The following is a 19,790-nucleotide window of genomic DNA, read 5'->3' as shown; positions in this document are numbered from 1 at the left end:
TACATAGATGGTGTAAGCAATACGTAACTTTTATACAAACCTAAACACAATGTTTAAGTTGTTTTCAAACCATGCCATTTCATATGACCCTGTAATATCGTAGATTCTTTAAACGAATAAAAGTCATTTCTAGTTGGTATAACAACTCTTACAAAAATGAATGAAATCCCACCAAAAACATTTCATGTAAAGTGTTGCCAAGACTAACAGGCGCATAGAGCTTTTACACTAAAAAGTTACGAGTTCCCCTAGTAGGTATCAAGACTTTGGACAATCCCGTAATATCATTTTCAGAATTTTAAAGACCTATGTTAGGTGCTATGTAGTAAGTACTTTGTACTACCTATACAAGTCCACCGCGGGAGTGTTTATGTGACAGTAACGAAACGGCCAAGCCGTACTGTTTGACCAAGCTATTGGCTTTATTGAGCTAGAGCTGATAAAGTTTGGCTTACAAAGAAAAAGTCTTGGTACCAACTAGGGGAACTCATAACTTTTTAGTGTAAAAGCTCTATCTATGCGCCTGTTAGTCTTGGCAACACTTTACATGAAATGTTTTTGGTGGGATCTATATTGCGTCCTAGTGTTGCACTTTGTTGAAGAGAGAGCTCTAAAATAATTAGGCTGTTTTTTTTACAAGTAAACTTACTTCTAGAATATAGATTCCGGTCAGTGTATTATTTTTAGGCATCTTTTTTGGAGTATGACTGTTTTATTCACATCCACAGAATTACCCCAGATATGTCCCCAGAGATGCTGACATTTTCTAACAGCTTAACAAATAGGGATATGTCTCTATATATAGAACAATTGGACTGTATATACTTTTAAACGCGAACTGCGAGATTGATGACTAGTTGAAAAGTATTCCAGGGTGGCATTGGCAGATAGATACTTTAGGCGCGTTGTTTCATCCGCTGCTTACATATGTGACGCGACGAGACTGCTGTTAACTTTTGTATTATTTCTGTGAAGACTAACGCCAGCGATCTCGCTGAATCTATAAACGGTAGTCGGTACGTGATTCGCATTGTTCAGAAAAGACGAGATGTAGGTATAATAGGTGGCATTACAGAGATCTTATTTAACTAAATAAAATACAATAATGTACGAACGTTTATGTACCTAGATATACCAATACCATTCACGTGTCTGAAAGCTGTAGTTTGAAGATTAATATAACCCACGCACTTTATCTACAATGATCTTGCTCACTCACTTTCAACCGCAAATTTTATTATAATAATACTGTACTCGCTCAACAATGCAATCAATGTGGGTATCAGGAACGCGTCAAAGTAATGTCAACAAGGCATTAATAAATGCGGCTTATGCGGCGGTAATCGGGGTCGGCGGTGACAAGCGTCGCGCTCGCGGCGTGAGGCCGCGGGCGCCGCCGCCGTCCGGCTCCCGCCCGCCCCGCCCTGTTCCCACGCTTCTTCACATCATTCAATTAATAAGTAATCTTTCGCTAAACGATCTACGGACTAGCGGCGGCGCCAAGCTTATTTACTCCCGTTTCACTCACCACAGGCGTGTATACACAACAAATGTTTAATGACTTCTTAACACGAAACTTAAAACTTTCTTCTCCTGACATCTTAATATAAAAAGCTAAGGTCTATGATTGATGAGATGATGAGCCGCATTTCTTTCTTTAATTTCAATGATAATTTTGAGCTGTTCATTCGGTTTATTTAGGAGACATCACCGAGTAATATAGTCGCGGCAAGTCACTCAAACTGATGGAGGTTAGTGAAACCGAAATCGACACCACATGAGTCAGCTAAGTGTAGGTTCGACATTAGCGGATGCGAGCGAAGTAAAGGGGAAAGTAAATCTATTTGTTTTTCTTTTTCTTCAATGCTAGACAATGGAATTCCAGTGAATTATCTGCTCCCCGGCTGCGACGCAATCGCCGAACTTAATAAGCTATTACTTCAATTTCGAAACGCGGTTGTTACGTTCGAATGTGATGGATAATGAAAGTGATGCGCCATAGATTGCGATTGCGCGAGATATGCGCTCGGCTCTGGGTCTGTATCGGGCGGCGCGCGCGCCTCCAAAGCTTAAGTCCAGTCAACAGTCCACTTTGATCACGAATCATCGATAGACCCAATTGAACGTGACGTTTACGCTGCGCACCGTACGTGATGCCGCGCCGAATCGACTGAACTCAATTAAATTATGTAACTTGCTTTTGAACCAATTCTGCGAAAGTGGTTTGCAGCATATTTACCCCCTTTCACCCCGCACGAATTACTATTACGTAATGTTACTTGGGAATGTTATGGTTACGGACGTGCTTAGACACTACTTATTTTGTTTAATTTTATTGCTTTTATGTCATTACGTTACGCAATTCATTGGGATCTACAAAAGCGATCCACTTTTGCTGCCCACGTGATGAGTTTGCAATGTAATGAGGTTTACGAGGAAACTAATAAATATCCTTCAACAAAGGCTTCATCAAGAACTCTTGAAAAGGTTTTGACATATTTCTGGAAACTTTATTATTTACATTAGGCACGAACAAGTAAGTAAATACAGTAAAGTAAATAAAGCATATACTTGACAAATCACGGTCACGGATTGCAGTATCATTCAGTTCAACATAACGTTACACTTGACCTTAGCTCTGCAAAATTTTATGAGAGAAGTAAGTAGGTAAGTTCACCGGTATTTACTTGCTTAACTTACCGACATGCGAAGGCGCTGTAAACAATGGATAGGTATTGGAAAGCATCTTAAAACGGTTATACCTACGTACAGGTACTCTACATACATTTAGAACATATGCATGCGAGTGAAATTTTTGAATTCCCATAGTATTGATGATATGAGACTACACAATGAAATGCTTGCGAGTTGATCCCTGAAATCGAGGAAATCTGTTCTCTTAAACTGTTTAAACTTTTGTTTGTCTTCCTCCCACACACTAAGAAATTGGCTGAAATTTCAAAACAACATATATAAAAATACACAAATCACCATGTACCAGTACCAATAAGTACCTATTTGCAGTTTTTTTTATAACCCATGACCCCATCACCAGACCCTGCCTTAACGCCCATGGGAATAATATGACCAACTAAACCCATTTAAACAAAAAAAATGGTCTAAAAAGTAAAATTCCCGGCGAATTGAGGGCCTCCTTCTTTATGAAGTTGGTGAATAGTAAGTTTCTATCATAATGTTCATTTATAAAAGAAACTTACTTATCAATCTAGTTAGACAACCAAACGATTCTATTGAACATCAACTGGTGTTGCAGGGTATTTTATCTTCTTACATTGATATTTACAAGTTGAAACTTGTCCAACAATACCAGTTAATATTGTAATAACTAATAACATACTACAATAAGTATTGACACAAAATTTCAGTTTAAATAAATACCGAAAAGTTATATATACAAAATAGGTAACCTACTAACCTAAACGTCCAGTGTAAACGTAAAATAAAACTTGAAAAACCATTGAATACAAAAAAAATATAGGGAATTTCGTAAAAACGACAAATCTGAATTCCATAGTAAGTACGATACTTAATATATTACATAAAATATGCATTGATGTAACATATACGACTACTTAATGTAATTTACATTTAAAAGTGATATGATATCCGCCCGCCCTAGAGCAACTTACCGGAAAATGCGCAGGGGCAGAAGCGCGCGCGCGCAGCACCAGCAGCAGCGCCGCGGTCACCAGGTGCACTTTCATCGCCATGCCGCACTGGCATTGCACTTCAGCCAACTGATCCTCCACTCTCGCGCACCACTTTATAAGTTCGCACTCGGAAACCGCATGCAGGTGCTTTGAATATCGAAGACGCAATGCACCGCGTGAACCGATCCGACCGTTGTTGCCGCGCGATTAGAGCGCGTACACTTATGCGGCGCCAGCTACCGAATAACCATCGAGCCCCTACACCTTTCGCACCTCCGAGAGAGAAAGTCGGTAGGAAAGTGCAGATTTTGGCTGTCATGACACCGCCCACGCGCGTCCCTCCGGAGCACTGACGACACTCATCCATCACCCCGGCTCCGAAGCCTACTACAGATAGACGCCTCGGTTTCTAGACGAACATGCAAATGAATCCGTTACCCTCTGACTCAGACGCTGACCTCGTATTGTAATTGGAACACTTCATATGTAGCCCTCTACCTGTCATCCCAAGCGTCGTGCAACCCTACAACCTACAAATAATAATAAGAGTCATGAAAAGTTTTTATGACAACTCGAAAATTAAAAAGTGTGTGGCGAGCGTTAGCCATATTTTAGGATGATTAACATGCGCCGCCGACAAATCGTCAGTATTATTGACAGAGAGCGATAACAAGTAAGGTTAACTTGACCTCTTTTCGCAGAAGGTGATAAGCAGTAATGCAAGCGATTGCGCATTATCTTTTCAAATTTAATTCTACGTACCACGTACGGGGTTAATGGACCGGACTGAGGGTTAATTTTATTTCTTTGAAGTATGTAATAATACAAATAGCTACCTGCTTAGAGAAATTATTAACTATTAACGATATTATCATCAAATTGTCAATGACGACAAAATGCTGTCATTTATCTTACCTTAAGGTAACAACCGGTGTTACTTGTGTATGTTAAGACCATGAGTACATTGTTTGGTAATAATACTTGCTTAATACATACCTACAATGTACAATAAGGGGGTGCGGTGTAAACAAAATTCTTAACGAGACCTAAATAATAGAGACCGGATACTTACCCATCCCTTAAGAGGAAAGGGGAGGGCCGCTTCTCCATACATAGCCCCCTTTTTTCTCTCTGGATATTGACATTATGAATTATTTACATAATTCGATTTAAGATATTATTGCCCCTAAGTTTGCAATCTAGATTTTTTTATTAAGTACCTTTTGTTAAAATTAGGAGCGAAAAACAGTTCTCATGAATACAAGTTTTCAAAAGCTCCAACTCTTATAATAATTAAAAATACGAAAAAAATCAAACGTAGGGACATAGCTGTGGTCAATATACAACAAATTGTGTCATAATATTTTCAAAACTCGTATCCAGAGAAGAAATTAAGGTACGTTTGTATGAAGCGGCGATTTCGAGCGGGTCCTCCACTTTCGTCTTAACACACATATGATAGATAGATGCATGACTGGACGTATTTTAATAAAAAGCAAAATATGTTATATAATACCTACATGCACTTTAACTTTTAAGTAACATCTTGCTAATAGAGACGTTTTCAGATATTTGTGAGAACCTTAGTCCCTTCAACATATCTGATGACGACTCTGCTCTGTACTTTAAGCAGCTTGTTAGCTAAGTTAAATTAATATTATATATAATTAATTTGATATGCTACTTGTATTGTATTATAAAATAAAAAATCATGAACGTAAAGTATTCTCTAATGTTAGCCGGCTATTGTCCCCGGGGCACATTCCAAAAAGTTGTTTTGAGCAAAAAACTATGAGTAAGCCCGTGACTAAGCCAATTCCGCTCTTTCAAATGGGCTTCCGTGGCTCCGCAGAGAATTAAGGGTAGCGGGCGAATGGATCGTAGACATTTATCATGTTGCCGATTGCTATTAGATAACTTATTATGGTGCTCATATCTTATCTTATACCTTGAAACGAGCAATTCTTGTATATTTATATATATATATTTCGGGGATCTCGGAAACGGCTCTAACGATTTCGATGAAATTATCTATATGGAGGTTTTCGGGGGCGAAAAATCAATCTAGCTAGGCCTTATCTCAGAGAAAACGCACATTTCTGAGTTTTTATATGATAAGCCGTGCATCGTGCATGTTCTGGGGCGGCATTTCCGTGGACGGCAAAACGGATCTCGTCTGCGTTTCCCGCACTGGTGGTGGTCGCGGTCAGGGATCCTTGACTGCTGGCCGTTACATTACGGAGATCTTGGAAGAACATGTGGTCCCGTACGCTGGGTTTGTTGGTCCTGGCTTCCAATTTATGCACGACAACGCCCGTTCCCACACTGCATTGATTGTGCGGGACTACCTGCGTGAGGTTGGGATCACCGTAATGGAGTGGCCAGCAAGGAGCCCCGACCTGAACGCCATCGAGCATCTCTGGGATGACTTGAAACGACGTGACGTAGGATCCTGCTCCAGCCACTATCGACGAGCTGTAAGCCGCAGTTATTGAGGAGTGGAACAACATTCCTCATGAACGGATCGTGACACTCATCAGGTCCATGACTGATCGCCTGGAAGCTACGCGAAGGGCCAGGGGAGGAAACACTAGGTTTTAAGTTTAGTTTTAAGTTATTTTTTTCTTTATTTGTTGATTTTATTGTGTTTAATTTTTTTGTAATTTTATCCAGAATACACGTTGATTCCTTTTTCCAAATTACCTTTCAAATAAGGCCACATAGTCATACTTTTCCTTACATAATATAAGGGTTAATACCGCTTGAACGCAAACGATTGAGATGTGCGATTTTTTTGACGCTGAGTGTATAATCTATAGCTAGATAGACATACAAATAGGACTCAACTTTTTTATTTATTAGATTCAAGCATTACAGAGTATTCAGAAACAAGACAACGAAATGAATTTGGACCCAACTACCTAGCAAAAAGAAGCGTAGAATAAATCACCTCGCAATAATGTGGTTTAGGTTAGGTTTGAACTGCGGCCCCCGCATAATAAAAAACCTTGAAAGAATAGGTTAGGTTGGGTTAGGTGGGATGAGAATCTGTACTTATTATAAAAATTACTTGGGTTCTACTTGTTATAAAAAATATGTAAAATTTATGTTATAATTTAATATGACAACATATGTTATACAATATATGTATTTATACTTGATAAAAATAATATAAAATATTACGTTATACAAAAATATTATATATCCTAAGTCATTATAAAAGATGTATGTATACTACTTAAAAATTATATTACAATAGGCATTATATCAAAGACAGTTTAGATGAAATCGCAATAGGTATAACAATTTAAACGTATAATAAAAAATACATTATAACATATAATAATATATCAAATGGCATTATAACAAAGGCATGATAGTTTTTTTATAATTATATTAAGCATTACACACCTGCGTTATGTGTATGTGACATTAAATGCGTAAGGTGTATTCGGGTAATTTCAGAAATCGGATAGTCCCGAAAACCATTTTGAAATCACTAATATTCCGTGGTGATAAGAATATCCGGAACTATCCGCCACCTTTTTAATGTTTTTTAACCGACTTCAAGATTTCAAAAGAGGAGGTTATCAATTCGGTTGTATGTTTTTTTTTGTGTTTTTTTTTTTTTTTAATGTTTGTTACTCCATAACTCCGTCATTTCTGAACCGATTTTGAAAATTATTTTTTTGTTTGAATTTATATATATATACAGATTGGTTCCGTTATTGTCAAAACTCAGTTTTGATGATGAGATCCATGAGGAATCGAGGGAACTCTTCAAATGTGAAAGGCATACATATAGTTTCTGTAACAAATCAAGCATTTACATTTAAAAAAGTGACATTTGATGAAGTGGAACTGTTGATGATGATCAGAATGGAACTCTTCAACGACGCATAGTACACAAACGGCGATTTCTCCTCTTCGCTGTGTTTGTTAATTAAATTTAATTTTCAAAACGATTTTTTTATCAAGTTCGAGTTCTGACGATTGGGTCCATGAGGAATCGAAGGAACTCTTTAAATATGAAAGGCATACATATAGTGATTTTTGTATTTTCTTTGACAAATTAAGCATTTACATTAAAAAAAGTGACATTAGATGAAGTGGAACTGCTGATGATGATCAGAGTGGAACTCTTCGACGACGCATAGTAAAGGTTTGGCGATTTTTTCTCTTCGCTGTATTTGTTAAGTAAATTAGATTTTCAAGACAAATTTTTGTCAAGTTCGAGTTCTGACGATCGGGTCCATGAGGAATCGAGGGAACTCCTCAAATGTTAAAGGCATATATATAGTGATCTTAGTATTTTCATTAACAAATCAAGTATTTACATTTGTAGAAGTGACATTTGATGAAGTGGAACTGCTGATGATGAACAGAACGGAACTCTTCAATGATGCATAGTTCACTTTTGGCAATTTGTACTCTTTGCCAAGCAGTTAGGTTTTCAAGGCACATTATTATATTTCTATCCTATTTCGTTTTTTTAATAATTATCTGGGGCTTTATTTCATGCATGGTGTGAAATAATTTATCTTAAATACAGTCGAATACCCTATTGCGGGTATCTTATCAGTCAACCATAGGGCAAATCTGAAATGTGTCAAGGTGGATGCAGTGGCAAAAAAAAACATACCTTTTCTACATAATTAGGCGTAGGAATTAAGCTGTCTTTTTAATTTCATTGTATGAAATCTAAAATCAACAATAATCGTTCTTTCACCGGCCTCCCTCATTGAAGTCGGTTTTTTTTTTTCTTAAAAAATATTTTTTTCTGTATTAGCATATTTAACATTCACGTCCCTAAAATACCGCACGACCTACGGAAGCACTCCTAAAAACGCGCGATCGCTACATTCGCTACTTAATCCGCTGTTTAACCCGCACAATAACCCTTCCCTCACTCGCATAACTCTAAACCGATATCGATATTTATCAGTTCTTTATATGAAAACAGACAACACGTCCAGTTGCCCGCATATTCTTTATCAATTTTATCAAGGGCTTTGTGACTCATTCCGAGAATACAAAACAAGTTACCTACAAGAATAAGCACGCGCGTTAGCCTGCTATTCAGAATATTTTCGGCGCTCAGGACAAACATTATTGTATAAAAGAAAGAAAGAAAGTCCGTAAGGTTTGTTAGCACACTAATTACGATGCGGTCCGTTTTTGAGCCAGGGAATTGTATAACGGCGAAAACCCTTTGTCATAACTGCCAGGCTTCAGTTTCGATGACTAATAAAAGACGGTTACCTCAATAAAATTAACAATATGGCGAATTGATTTTAAATTTCTCATTTGAAATATGAAGGCCTATTCGTACTTGTCCGTACATGTATTGCGCTATCGATAACTAAATGACATTGTTTAGATGGACGGCCCAATTCTAAGAATGATTTCATTCTTCCAAAATCTTAAACGTGTCTACGTTTAAGATTTTGGAAAGATCGATAACTGAACGACTCATGTCCAAATTGACGGTTATTTCGATTTCCGCTGTGATCCCAATAAGATCTATCTACCTACGACATTTCTAACGTTAACGTTGCCCGAATAAAACTGCTTCTCTCAATTATACGACATAGAAACGATATCTGAATGAGAACTTATCTAAACCAGAACTTATCGTTATCGTATCTCATTCTTTGAATCGGGCCGAGAGTCAGACCAAGACAAGTCTGCAACGATTTTGATAGCACAGGCAGTGCAAGTGTTATTTTAAACGTCAAACTTCTATGAAATGTTGACCTATAAATAACACATGCACTGCGTGTGTTATAAAAATCGTTGCAGACTTGTGTTGGTCTGACTCTAGCATTCTGGTGTCAGTGTACGTGTGCGTTCGAATGAGGGTGATGGTCTACTCATTGGCTATGTGAGAAGTGGGGGACTAAAAGCGCCTCCTTGGCAAAAGTGCAAATACATATTTGCGGGGCCAGAGTGTTAACACTGTTACGCAGCAGCTTACGTGAGCGATGACTGGCGAATGCGACGCGGCGCAGCGCGGCGCGGTGCGGCGCGGCGGCCATCGGCATTCGGAGATCGCCCACGTAGGACACTTCCATAGGTATCAAAGGATTGAATTAACCCGCGCCGCGCCGCTTCGCGTTCGCGAGTTATTCGCTCATGTAAGACACTGCCTTATAATACAATAGATGTAGAGGATCGTGCACATACGTGAAGTTCACGTTAACATGAGGTAAATGCTATTCTCTTCCCTTCAACGCCCAAAAACCTCCATAGCTCGAAATATTTAATATTATTAAAAGTAAACATCGATTCTTTTAATAACAAAACTTCCGTGCATGAGACACAGACATATTAAATATATTAAAACGGGTCAGTCACGTAATGTAAGTCGAATACGTGAGTCAGCGGCGTAGCGTATGTGTTTGCCGCCCGGGGCCGATCAGAAATTTGCCGCCCCAATTAATGATCAATATCACTTAGTCAGGTCATAAGTTCTGTCACAAAGATTTTTACTGATAAAAAAAATATAGATACAGTTTTGCATTAAGTATTCATTTTTTTATACTACGTCGGTGGCAAACAAGCATATGACCCGCCTGATGGTAAGCAGTCTCCGTAGCCTATGTACGCCTGCAACTCTAGAGGAGTTACATGCGCGTTGACGACCCTAACACTCCGCACCCTCACTGAGGTCTGCCAACCTTACTCACCGGCAGGAACACAACACTAATCATAATAATAAATGAGTAGGGTCTAGTCTTATTTGGTTGCGGTTTTCTGTAAGGTGGAGGTACTTGACGACCGGTTTGGCCTAGTGGGTAGTGACCCTGCCTACGAAGCTGATGGTCCCGGGTTCAAATCCTGGTAAGGGCATTTATTCGTGTGATGAGCATGGATATTTGTTCCTGAGTCATGGGTGTTTTCTATGTATTTAAGTATTTATAAATATTTATATATTATATATATCGTTGTCTAAGTACCCTCAACACAAGCCTTATTGAGCTTACTGTGGGACTTAGTCAATTTGTGTAATAATGTCCTATAATATTTATTTACTTATTTATTTACTTCCCCAGTTGGGCTCTGCTCTAGATCTGGAATGTCATCCGCTATTCTGTGCCCTACCACACAGAGCGAGATGACTTTCACAATGCCCATACCTCTCTTTTGGACGTAGTTTAAGGACGGATCCGGGTTCAAACATATGTAATATTCGAAAAAGAAGTTATATTTTATTTTATTTCGCGTGTATTCGCATCTAACGACAATCTCAAAGTAAACAAGTAGTAAATAAAGACGAGCTTTACATAAAAAAAATATATTGCATTTTATCAGTATAAAATAAGCTTTCAAATCATGTCCAACTTTTTTTATTAAAAGCTTTGTATAACATTTTATTTGTAAAACTTGTGACCTCACTAACTAGTTAATAGACAAGACAAAGTTAGTTGGAAAAGGTAAAATACAAAAAATATCTTCAAAAACTAAAACACAATTACACAATTACAGTTACACTGTACGAACGAGAAACCCGTCAGATTTTAACCACGTATTCCTGTCTTAAGGAGCAAAAAAAATTATTTGTATTTTGATCAAATTCGGCAAAAAAAAAGTGTGTGTATGTGTTTTCTGCACACGATACGTTATTTATTTTTACATGTTGGCAAAAAAAAAACTTTACACCGAATAAATAGTAGTTTTTTTTTATTTGCACAAAAATTTTGCGAGTTTCCTTTAAGACTTTAATGTGTCTTAGTAAGGCCACATAGTGCTGGCGTTGTCGCAGCCATAAAGGCGTTTTTAGGGTTCCGTAGTTTACTGATTTATTACAAAAACGAATTTTCACAAGAATTGTTATTATCTTTAACAAGACCGATTTTAGAAAACTTTGTATGACATTTTAGTTTCTAAACATGCGGTCAAGAATACACTTTTAACATCGGTCGGATTCCCATTGTGTATATTCAATATTCACAAAAATATTCAAAAGATAGCTGTGGTCGTTTGCTACGGTCATAAGCTTTAAGCGGGAAGTATAAAGCACATGATCGTACATACAAAAAGATAAAACGTTTTTCCACTTCTAAATATTTTCCATTCTCCAGGATTTTCAACTTTTCTCTCGCTGCGCTAAACGAAGTTGCCGCTTCTCGCCTCCAGCAAAAAATAGACAAATTTATTTGTGTCCCAAGGGAGCATCTTCCCGTGGTGCGCATACTATTTTTCTGCTCGACGGAGGCGGAAAGCGGCAACTTTGTTTAGCGCAGCGGGAGCAAAGTTGACGGTTTCCGCCCGGAGGGCAGAAAATAACTATTAAAGTCATTTACATTATTTTTGTGGCAGGGCGCCTTCTGTACAGCAGCAAAGCGCCCAATGCATCAGGTTACGCCCGATGCTTTTGCATGAGGGCGCCGAAAGCGCCCGCAGCGCGACACGTACGTCGAGCTACGCCCGACACTTTCAAAATGAGGGCACCGAAGGCGCCCGGCATTGAATCGCGCGTATCGCGCCACGTTTATCGGGCTACGCCCAACTATTTTTGAACGAATGATGGCACCGAGGGCGCCCGGCTGTAGATCGCTCGCAGAGGGCGCTGTGTTAAATTTGATGTGACGTCATATAGGGTTATAGGCGTGTTATAGGTTATACCTATAACCAGCGGACAAGCGTGTAAGCTCGTCGGTAATTTGGAACGCACTCCGGTAGCGATTGGCCGCCCCCGCACACCCGCCCCGCGCTGTTCGCTTCCGCGGTGCGTTAGTTCGCTTCGTGGCTTGATTTGAAAATATTGATTTCTTAATTTAATATTTTTTTAAATACCGTTTTTGCCGCCCCCTCTTATGTGCCGCCCGGGGCCATGGCCCCCCTAGCCCCCCCCTCGCTACGCCTCTGACGTGAGTGACCCGTTTTAACATATTTAATATCGATTCATTTCACGGTTATCCAGTCCAGTACAATTTTTTCCTCCACAACTCGAAAAATGTAATGATGACTCAAAAATAACTCGACAAAATAGACATATTATTTTATCACCTCTATATCTCGCAGTAATTTATTAACAAATCTCGGTAACTCGAAGCAAATAGAAGATTGTACTTTACGCGTTTGTATAGTTGCCTCTCTAAATTCTCTAATACGAATGTCTCATGCGTTTTACCTCTGATGTAACTCTAAACCTCTTTAAAACGAATAAAAACCTAAAGGGACTCCTCTAAATCGATACCCTCTATAAAACGAAAACTCGTAAACACGAACTTTATGGCATTTCAGCTATCGGGGTTCTACCGTATCAGAACATTCGAAAAAGGTCTGTGTAACCGTCAACCAATACACAACCAATTTATTTCTCGGGAGGGGTGGGGGGGAGTTGTTATTTTACCCCTCCTGCTTATATTGATCCCGAGCAAATGAAAGATCCCAAAATTTGAACCACGAGCGTAGCGAATGGAATCTTGTAAGTTGCGAGTTGTGAAGGTTTCAAGACTTTCAAGAGGGTTGAACAAACTTTGCTACTAAGTGAAACAAAACTTTCATTTCCCCACAACAACGTGAGGAAAATATGAACTGTAAGATGTAAGGTACAACTAAAATCTAACCAAACTATTTTCAATATTTATCATTCAATATCACCACTTAAAAGTTAATTCTTCCAGCCAACACGAGGAAACAACTCAAAATTTGCAACAATTAAAATACTTTGCCATCACTCTTGTGGATAAAATGCAACTTTCTCATCAGTTTTTGAAGAATTAAGAGAATCTTTACGAGCTGGTGCAGTTCAGCAAATTAAATTATTGACGTCGCATTTTCCTGTCACAATGATAGTGTGTGTTGAAACAAAGCGTCAAGAAAATAATTTTGTACTAAATAGCTACTTGCATTATAAATATAATATTCGTATTTTATAAATGAGATCTCATTTTGTATATGAGATTTGCAGAGTAATTACTGATGATGTACAACTAAACGGACAGCAGTAGGTAAGTAAGTACCTAAGTAGTAACGCCGACAGTCCATTCGGCGATTGCCACCATTGAATAGTAATGAGCAGAAACAGCTATATAGTGCTTCCTTCATTTTATTAACTACATGCAGGGCATCGACGTTATTCGCATTCGCACATTCACGGCTGAGCCCTCGGTGCGTAAATACACGCCATCAGCCTACTTAATAAACAGCTATAAATGTGTCCGTTAAATTTAAAAGTGAAATTAAAAAGTGTAACTTATGTAGAGTCGCAGGAGAGCGCTCTCTCGCATACACATGTGCGGTGATTCACTACTGAAAAAAAAAACATACCGAGGGACGGCGGAGAACGCGAGTCGAGTGACGCAGTGCCTGCGAGTCATTGATCCCGACCCGCTCCCGGAGTGTCGACGCGCGCCATGGCCGAGCCCTTGCGCGCGCTCGCGCCGCTCCTCCCGCCGCTCGCGCTGGCGGCCGGGCTGGCGTGCGGCGCCGGCACCGCCACTCTCACCAACTGCACCGTCCTCTCTGCGCTCCTCGCCCGCTCCATAAACGGTACATTTATATCCTTCAAAACAAGATTACTGTTATTACTCAGTCTTAAACCCAAACTAATTGTCACCTCTTTTTTAGGTCTCTCCGCACTTATAATACAGTTAGCTGTTGCGGACCTCCTCCTTCTCGTAACCACAATCGGACCAGAAATGTGGTCCTATAACTACAGGTCATGGATTTTTGGGAACGGCGGTTGTGTTGCATACCAAGGATTCAGCGTGTTTGCGGCTACGGCATCCTTGTATTTAGTTACCACAATAGCGTTACATGCCATTGCTACGGTTAATCTAGAAGTTAAAGCGGCAAGGTGGAAAGCTAAGAGAAGCACTCAAGAGGAAGATGAAGAAATAAGATCATCTCGGCACAGTCTAGTAGCAGCCAGCAGCGACTCCTCGACGCCACCTCGTACGATGAACGTGGACTACCGCCGGCTTACTGACACTAAAATTTTAGTTACCCGGCCAAGTATGTTTGTTTGGATATTGTCTGCATCCTTAAGTGTACCCGAGTTCACGCTGGCCACAACAGTCCATTTAGGAAATGACACAATCGTATGCACCTTAATCGATTCTAATCACAGATTTTACATGCATTCATTGATTGCGCTGTTCAATCTCTTTCTACCCATCTTTATTATGACTTTGGCGTTTGCATTAATTGTTGTGCGATTAAAGGCGCGGAGAACGCTCAGTGAAATAAGTGAAGAAGTGGTGTCCGCGTTAAAATTGTCTCTGTGCTTAATCATAGTGTATATCGTGTTGTGTGCGCCGCGATCAATTGTAAACGCGTACTCGGTATATTCTGTCGCGGAAGATGTATACGACTCGGAATCTCTGATAGAGACAGTTAAGCATTCCCTGCCTAGTGATACGATGACTGCAGTAAATCTAGGGTTTAGTGCGACTTACTTAATTGCGCTAGTTTTACGACCTGTTTTGTGTATAATATGGCTGCCATGTTTGAAACAAAAGTTTACATTTAGATGTCGATCAAGTGAAGAAGAAAATGTTTGATAATTTAAAATTGCGTATAACTAAAGTAGGTACATAATATGAGTCTCTAGGACTGAATTTCTCGGTGTGTTCTGTCTTTGCCCGGAGCAAATCAGGACATTTAATAAGTATATTATTATCGTTATCATATCAATACCTAATCTACTACTACATAGTCTCGCCAATATTTAAGGGATAACAACTCTCGTGTTACCTAATATTGATAGTTAAACATTTGACGGTATATTTGTTGCATGTGTAATTGTCAACTATTTTGCATTTTTAGGTATTTATATATGTAAGTAGGTATATATACATATGACTGACTTCTGACTTTCCTTTAAGAAACGGGAAAAACTAAATATGTAGCTCCATATATATTATGTAAATGCCATAATAAGACCAAATAAAGACTGATGAATGGAATCTAGTTTCTTAGTGTCGTTAATTTAATTCTTACAGGTCTAGAAACTGTAATTACTAGACAAGGTGCGGACTGGGTGCGGATGATTCAATTTAGTACTAACTATAATTGGATAAAACCGAAATGTACATATGCTTTAGGGTATGTATAACCAGTATAGAGGTACAAAGTATCATAACAACCGGTGTATAGTACCTACAGGCAAAATAAGACTAAATCATTTTAAAATATTCACACTTTACAAACTAGAAGAGTGAGGTGTCGTATATACGTATAGGGTCAATATTTTGCGAGATATGTATGTTTTTTTTGTTGAAAAAAATAAAAATAAAATATTTCAAGTCAAGTGTAGGTATTAATCAGCAAAAACAATTGGAAAACTTTTATTTAATCTTTATTGCACAAAAGAAAATACAATCGTACAAAAGATGGACTTACTGCTATAAGGCATTCTCTACCAGTCAACCTTTGGAAAATGTGATAATTTGTAGGCGGTTTAACATCTTTTGTTGTCATTACAAAACATAGAAAGTTTAATTACACAACTCATTTATTTGTGGCAGGAGCACGAATATTTGTTCCCGACTACTTCTGATAGGACTCGGCAGATCCTCACTTCTAGTACCAAGAAAACAAAGTTTCATGGATGTACATATTTTGCCGCCAAAATATGCTATTCCTTTCCTTTCCTTTCCTGTAGTAGTAGCGGTTACGAAGAAATTAACAAATTCGATAGAATAGTATGAAACCTTCTTTGACTTTTTTGATTATCTTTTTAGGGTTCCGTACTCAAATAGTACTCAAAACGGGACCCTATTACCTACTAAGACTCCGCTGTCCGTCCATCTGTCCGTCTGTCACCAGGCTGTATCTCATGAACCGTGAGTTAGACAGTTGAAATTTTCACAGATGATTTATTTATTTTCTCGCTATAACAACAAATACTAAAAAACAGAATAAGGTGGTTCGATTTTCATACAAAAAACAATCGCTATTTATTAATTAATTACACAATATTATTACATAAATAGTTGCGCATCTATGTACTTTCGAATATTCATTTGCGCTAAATTAATAGAAAAACTTTGTTTCATACAGAAATCATGCAATAATCAACGTTATTTTTTTATAAATTTTACTCATGTGTGTGTGACAAATGTCGTGTACAAATACATTGCGGCGTTGCCACTCCATGCTTCGGACGGCCATCGGCGCGACGTTGCGATGTTTGACGCGTTTTTAGCTGACTCTGTCGACACTGACACTCAGTGTGACCAGGCGTACGATAATTGTCGTACATATACGATAATTTGGGCCCCGGTATGACGTAATGTTCCAAAGAGCATTATCGTACACTAAAGTACTATAATTTCAGCCCTTGGATGATGCCACCTTAAAAGTCTAGTAATTTGAAGCAAAATATGACACTTTCTCTCAGAAATAGGCTAAAATTATTAGTATCTTTTGGGTGTTCGCTCTTTGGTGTAAGTTTAAAGTTTAAAATGTCTCAATTTCCTATATACCGTTTGAGTCTATCCCAAAAATACACAAACATAAACAGATTTTTTGCGCAATTTAGACGAAAATTGTCTTTTTTTATTATTAATTGGAAATTTAAGCTTATTTTGCTAGACATTTTTAGGGGCTGCCTTTTTGATTGGCGTACGCTATTTTTTCAACGGTACAATAATATTGACACTCAAGTACGATAATTCTCTTCCGCTCGCCTGGCAACACTGCTGAAACTTGACAGGACCTGGGGGCCTACCGCGAAAACCTAAATTCGCAAATTGCGGGGATCTTTCTCTTTTACTCTCACGAAGACGTAATTAGAGTGACAGTGAAAAATGCCCGAAATTGACGAATTTCGATTTTCCCGGTAGCCGCCCTGGTGCTTGACGTACTTGATAGAAAACAACGCTGCCGCATGTTCTGAATTGTGATTTTATGTGTTTTTGGATTGGAAATGATAGCGACGTCTAAATCAAGTTACAAAAATCATCGATATTCTGGTCCGCGAAAAACCAGGAAAAGTGTAACTGTAATTGGAGTTTACAAAAATGACCAATTCATAGAAAATATGACCTAGAAACTAGTACATTTTTATAAAACTCAATTATGCCCGAGATTGTACTTAGGCGAATACCTAAGGGAGCTAAGTGTATTGATCTTGAATAATTAGTTGGCTAATATATGACTCCAACATGACATTTACATCATAACTATTATACCTAGTTGGTTACTAAGTTCTGTTACTCGATTTCTTTCTTTCTTCCTAGCGTTGTCCCAGCATATTGCCACGGCTGAATGGAGCCTGGGGTCCGCTTTGACAACTAATCCCAAGATTTGGCGTAGGCACTAGTTTTTACGAAAGCCACTGCCATCTGACCTTCCAACCCAGAGGGTAAAACTAAGCCTTGTTGGGATTAGTCCAGTTTCCTCACGATGTTTTTCCTTCACCGAAAAGCGACTGGTAAATATCAAATGATATCTGTTCTGAAGTTCTGCTACTCGATTTGCAACCTCTTTATTCCCGTTAAAACAAATGCTACCGAAAAAATAAAAAATGGCATAATGTGGTGGATTTGTGAGCTATAATTATATACCACACATAACGCTTATCTCGTCGTATCTATAATGAATTGGGGCCTAAAAGAGAATCGTATTATTAACTAAAAGTTGCCTTAAAATTCAGCTTTTATACTAAAAACGGCTTTAAATATGTTAAATTAACAAAATATATTTTGACAGATGCTTTCGCGCCCAAAACGCTCTTTGAAAATTGTGTGACGTCACAGTTTATGGTTTGACACATAACTACATACACACGTAGAAGATACGAACTGTCAACTGATATTTGTCATTTGTTGTTAATCGCCTAACTGTCAACAGTGTCAATCCGAGACGTCATCAGAATCTTCAATGACGTTTCGAGTTTGGTCACGTGACGTGTGCCAAAAGATATTTTAAATTCAATATTTACAAAATTATGGTCATTACAGGTCCCCTAAAAGTAGTTTAACGTGTTCTTATAATCCAAAAGAATTTATTGGGATGCAATTATGCCCTAAGATTTGTAGATGGAAACAACCCTATTGCGTTGCATAAATGTGGGCACCCGCCAAACATGATTTTGGGTGTGTCATACTCAGGGCTAACACAGATTCATTTCTGTGAAAAAGGTGTGAAAACCAGAAACTGTAAACCGTTCTCGAACCAATAGTGAAGCCCTTAAGCCACACCCTATTTCAAAACCAGCCATGGATCTTTGAACAGGACTCAGCTCCTGCACATAAGGCAAAAACAACTCAAGCCTGGTTTCGAAGGAACAAAATTGACTTTATTGCCCACGAAGACTGGCCGTCCTCCAGCCCGGACCTTAACCCCCTGGATTATGCCATATAGCAGGTTATTGAGGAGAAAGCCTGTGCTAAACCCCACACAAATCTTAACTCCCTCAAGCGGGCCATAGTTAAGACAGTGACGGAATTAGACATGACAATCGTGCGTGCCGCTATTGATGACTGGCCTCGTCGTTTCAGGGCCTGTGTCAAAGCCAGAGGAGGCGATTTTGAATGATATTGTCATATGTGATTCCTGATTTTGTGTACTTCATTTTACTTATTATTTTATAATATATACTTTATTAAACTTTCGTTGGTATATTTTATGTAGATAAAGATTATTGCAGTAACAGAATTTAATAACTAACTAGGTAGAAAACAATGCAATACATAAACACATAAATTGGATATGATGTGATCCGTTGAATGAAATTGACAATAAATAAAATAAATAAATAATTTTCTATCCCTAGGCATTGTGTGAAACTTCTAGTTGTGTCAAAATATCGGGAAATCAATAATATAAACAAACATGGTAAATATCTCATTTCTTTTTATAATGGTTATAAATAGAAGGCCATGCAATTTTGTAACTCACTGTAATTTAATTTAATGTATCGTAAAAAAAGGTTTTAATTCTACTGTAAAATAGTACCTACTTTTTTAAAGGCTGGGCAGTAAGGGAAAACAGGGTTTTTTTTTTTTTTATACCGGAAAATCTGACTAACAAATGTGGACTTTCTTAGGTTCATTCTACTTAGAATCTTCTCCACCATAGCATTAAAAAAAGATATCCTAAAATATCCATACCATTACGTCACATTTTAGAGTGAAAGAAATTTCAGTGTAAAACTAAAAT

At 38.4% G+C, this 19,790-nt stretch overlaps 1 protein-coding gene and 1 pseudogene across 1 annotated transcript in view; one reads left to right on the top strand and one right to left on the bottom strand.

Moving 5' to 3' along the window:
* LOC133518897 (A disintegrin and metalloproteinase with thrombospondin motifs adt-2-like) overlaps positions 1-5,288 on the bottom strand; it is a 43,768-nt gene extending 38,480 nt beyond the window's left edge. Inside the window, exon 1 of the mRNA XM_061852674.1 lies at positions 3,651-5,288. Coding sequence (XP_061708658.1) covers positions 3,651-3,731 — 81 coding nt within the window. The 5' untranslated portion in view covers positions 3,732-5,288. The remainder of the gene's footprint in view (positions 1-3,650) is intronic.
* Positions 5,289-12,983: 7,695 nt separating this feature from the next.
* Positions 12,984-15,589, top strand: LOC133518894 (uncharacterized; annotated as a pseudogene).
* Positions 15,590-19,790: the final 4,201 nt, after the last annotated feature.

This window comes from Cydia pomonella, chromosome 6 (genome assembly GCF_033807575.1).
Source record: "Cydia pomonella isolate Wapato2018A chromosome 6, ilCydPomo1, whole genome shotgun sequence".
Taxonomy (NCBI): domain Eukaryota; kingdom Metazoa; phylum Arthropoda; class Insecta; order Lepidoptera; family Tortricidae; genus Cydia; species Cydia pomonella.
Note: the sequence above shows the minus strand (reverse complement) of the source record. Positions and strands in the feature narration are given on the sequence as shown.